This window comes from Orycteropus afer, unplaced genomic scaffold (assembly GCF_000298275.1).
Source record: "Orycteropus afer afer isolate SDZICR_OR568_19922 unplaced genomic scaffold, OryAfe1.0 scaffold00109, whole genome shotgun sequence".
In the NCBI taxonomy this organism is placed as follows: Eukaryota; Metazoa; Chordata; class Mammalia; order Tubulidentata; family Orycteropodidae; genus Orycteropus; species Orycteropus afer.
The window spans coordinates 4051239-4053357 of NW_006921696.1; the positions used below are offsets into that span (position 1 = coordinate 4051239).

The 2119-nt window shown below is 36.9% G+C and overlaps 1 protein-coding gene across 1 annotated transcript in view; it reads right to left on the reverse strand.

The window, feature by feature from the left end:
- LOC103199296 (TCDD inducible poly(ADP-ribose) polymerase) overlaps window positions 1-1842 on the reverse strand; it is a 33237-nt gene extending 31395 nt beyond the window's left edge. Inside the window, 2 exon segments of the mRNA XM_007943552.2 lie at window positions 859-1803; window positions 1805-1842. Coding sequence (XP_007941743.2) covers window positions 859-1803; window positions 1805-1842 — 983 coding nt within the window.
- Between the last annotated feature and the right edge of the window lie 277 nt (window positions 1843-2119).

The window sequence follows — 2119 nt, forward strand, 5'->3', positions numbered from 1 at the left end:
TGCATTGTAAATTTTGGTCAATGACATAGGACAAAGTATATGTGAACTGCTGTATGAAAAGTGAATTTACTCTGTAAATCTTCACCCAAATCAAAATAAAGTTAAAAAAAAAAAAGAATTTGGTTGTGAAAACTTCAGTTTTATATCAGAGAACAATACGTGGACATTCACGATAAAGATGAGTTATTTATATATATGTCTTACATAACAAAGTATGAAGATACCTGCTTTTTATTTAAGTGATAAACACTCCCATAAACATAACTCTACCCTTTACTGTTTTAAGACTCTTTGTTTTTTAAAAAATGCACACACAAACCCTGAATTGTAGTTTCTTTTATCAGTAAAATAAATAGAATAAACTTTATAGCAACAAGTTTTAAGAAACTTCCTAATCTTTCACAAAAACATTTTTCTATCGTTCAAATGAAAAGAGGACCAGAAAAATCTCCAAATGATACTATTTTTTTAAAACTACTTAATATGCAAAACTTTGATAACATATAGTCATTATTAATGTAAGAGTCTCCATGACTTTTCTTTCAGAAGCAAGTTCTCCTGAATGATTCAAATAGTATATGATTCACAACATTCAATGTACATGCAACTTCTCAGTCACACATATATAGCAGAGTGACATTTGAATTGTTCAAATCATAAAGCCTTCATTGTCTGGTTAGGTAAATGGCTGCATTCAACTACCATGAAAAATCAAGATAGCATAAAGTCTAAAGAGTAACAGTGGAAAAAAGGCTAAAATCTGTTACTTCTGAAAGAAACCATCCCACTAAGTTTTCAGCCTCTTTATTTTCTCTATGGCATTTAACAAAAGTCTTACAAGTTGTTATAAATACATACCCATACTTCATTCTCATTCTATCATTTTCCGGATTACAGTAAAATCTTTCCAAGTGCTCCTGGGAGTCATTGGATACACTCTGCCACTTTTGAGTAGTTGTCCTCTTGATCTGCCAGTGATATGGCAATATCGTATGGTGTTTCACACAATCCCTGCCATAAATACAAGTGCCCTGCAAAAAGTCCATGCAAATTTCAATTCCATTTTCTTGGTGAGTATGGTATTGTAACTGGTTCACCAGCTCAAACACAAGGTCAAGGGAAGCCTCTTCACTTTTGTCCTGGAAGAGCTCAGTACTCAATTTATCACTGGTGTCCAAAATGTACTGGATTGTAAAACTGTTGTCTTGGAAAACACCTGGAACGTAATCCATGACTTTGTCTATGCAGTCAGGACTGGTAGGAACATCACCTGAAACCGGGTGCAGAAGGTCAGTCTGGAAGTGCCCAGCTGCAGAATCTGCCACTGTCCCACTGATTGTTTCTGGTGGAAAACTATGATCCTGGATTGGAACTTGTTCGGGACCATCAGTGGGAGGATGGGCTTCTGGTATTTGGCCTCCAACATTTGTCCCATCAGGAATCAGGACAGACACACTGTTTTCTGGTGGTGGACACGGTGTATTGATTGCCAAGGGCTTTTTCACCATAGATTCGTGTAAGCTGCTCTCATCTGCACTCTGGTTTCTAGGTCTAAAAACTTCATCAAGAGAACCAGATTCTAGCAAAGTGTTTAATATTGGCCTCAAAGACCTCAGAGTTCCGGTTCCCAATCTCTTCTGATCTGGCTTTTTCTTAAAACAAGTCTTCAATGGAGTGATCTTCTCAGAGAGTCTCATTTGGCATGAAAAATCATCAGTAGGAGAGGGTGGCTGCACTACACAGTCTGGCTCAGATTCAGTGGTTTCCATTTCCATGATGGGTATTAGCTCCAACTGCTCCTCAGTCTAAAAGTCCTATCAGGAAAGGAAGAAAGATAAGCATTACAAACTGACAACAACCAGACCCCATTCATTCATCAAAATGTTTTGTTTTTGTCTGTGACTGCGTCCCTAAAATCATTCCTCTTGCACTATAATCTTCATGGGTCAGTTTTAAATTTTATTGAGATATTAGGACCCAAAGCATCTAAGGTGATTAAAAAGCTCAGAGCAGGTAAAGGTGGAAGAGAAATGGTGTCCTCCAAGAGATCTTTGGCATTTATCTGTGTACATGATATACAGCAATTTATAATTCTGCTGGCATATGGATTTTTATTGTA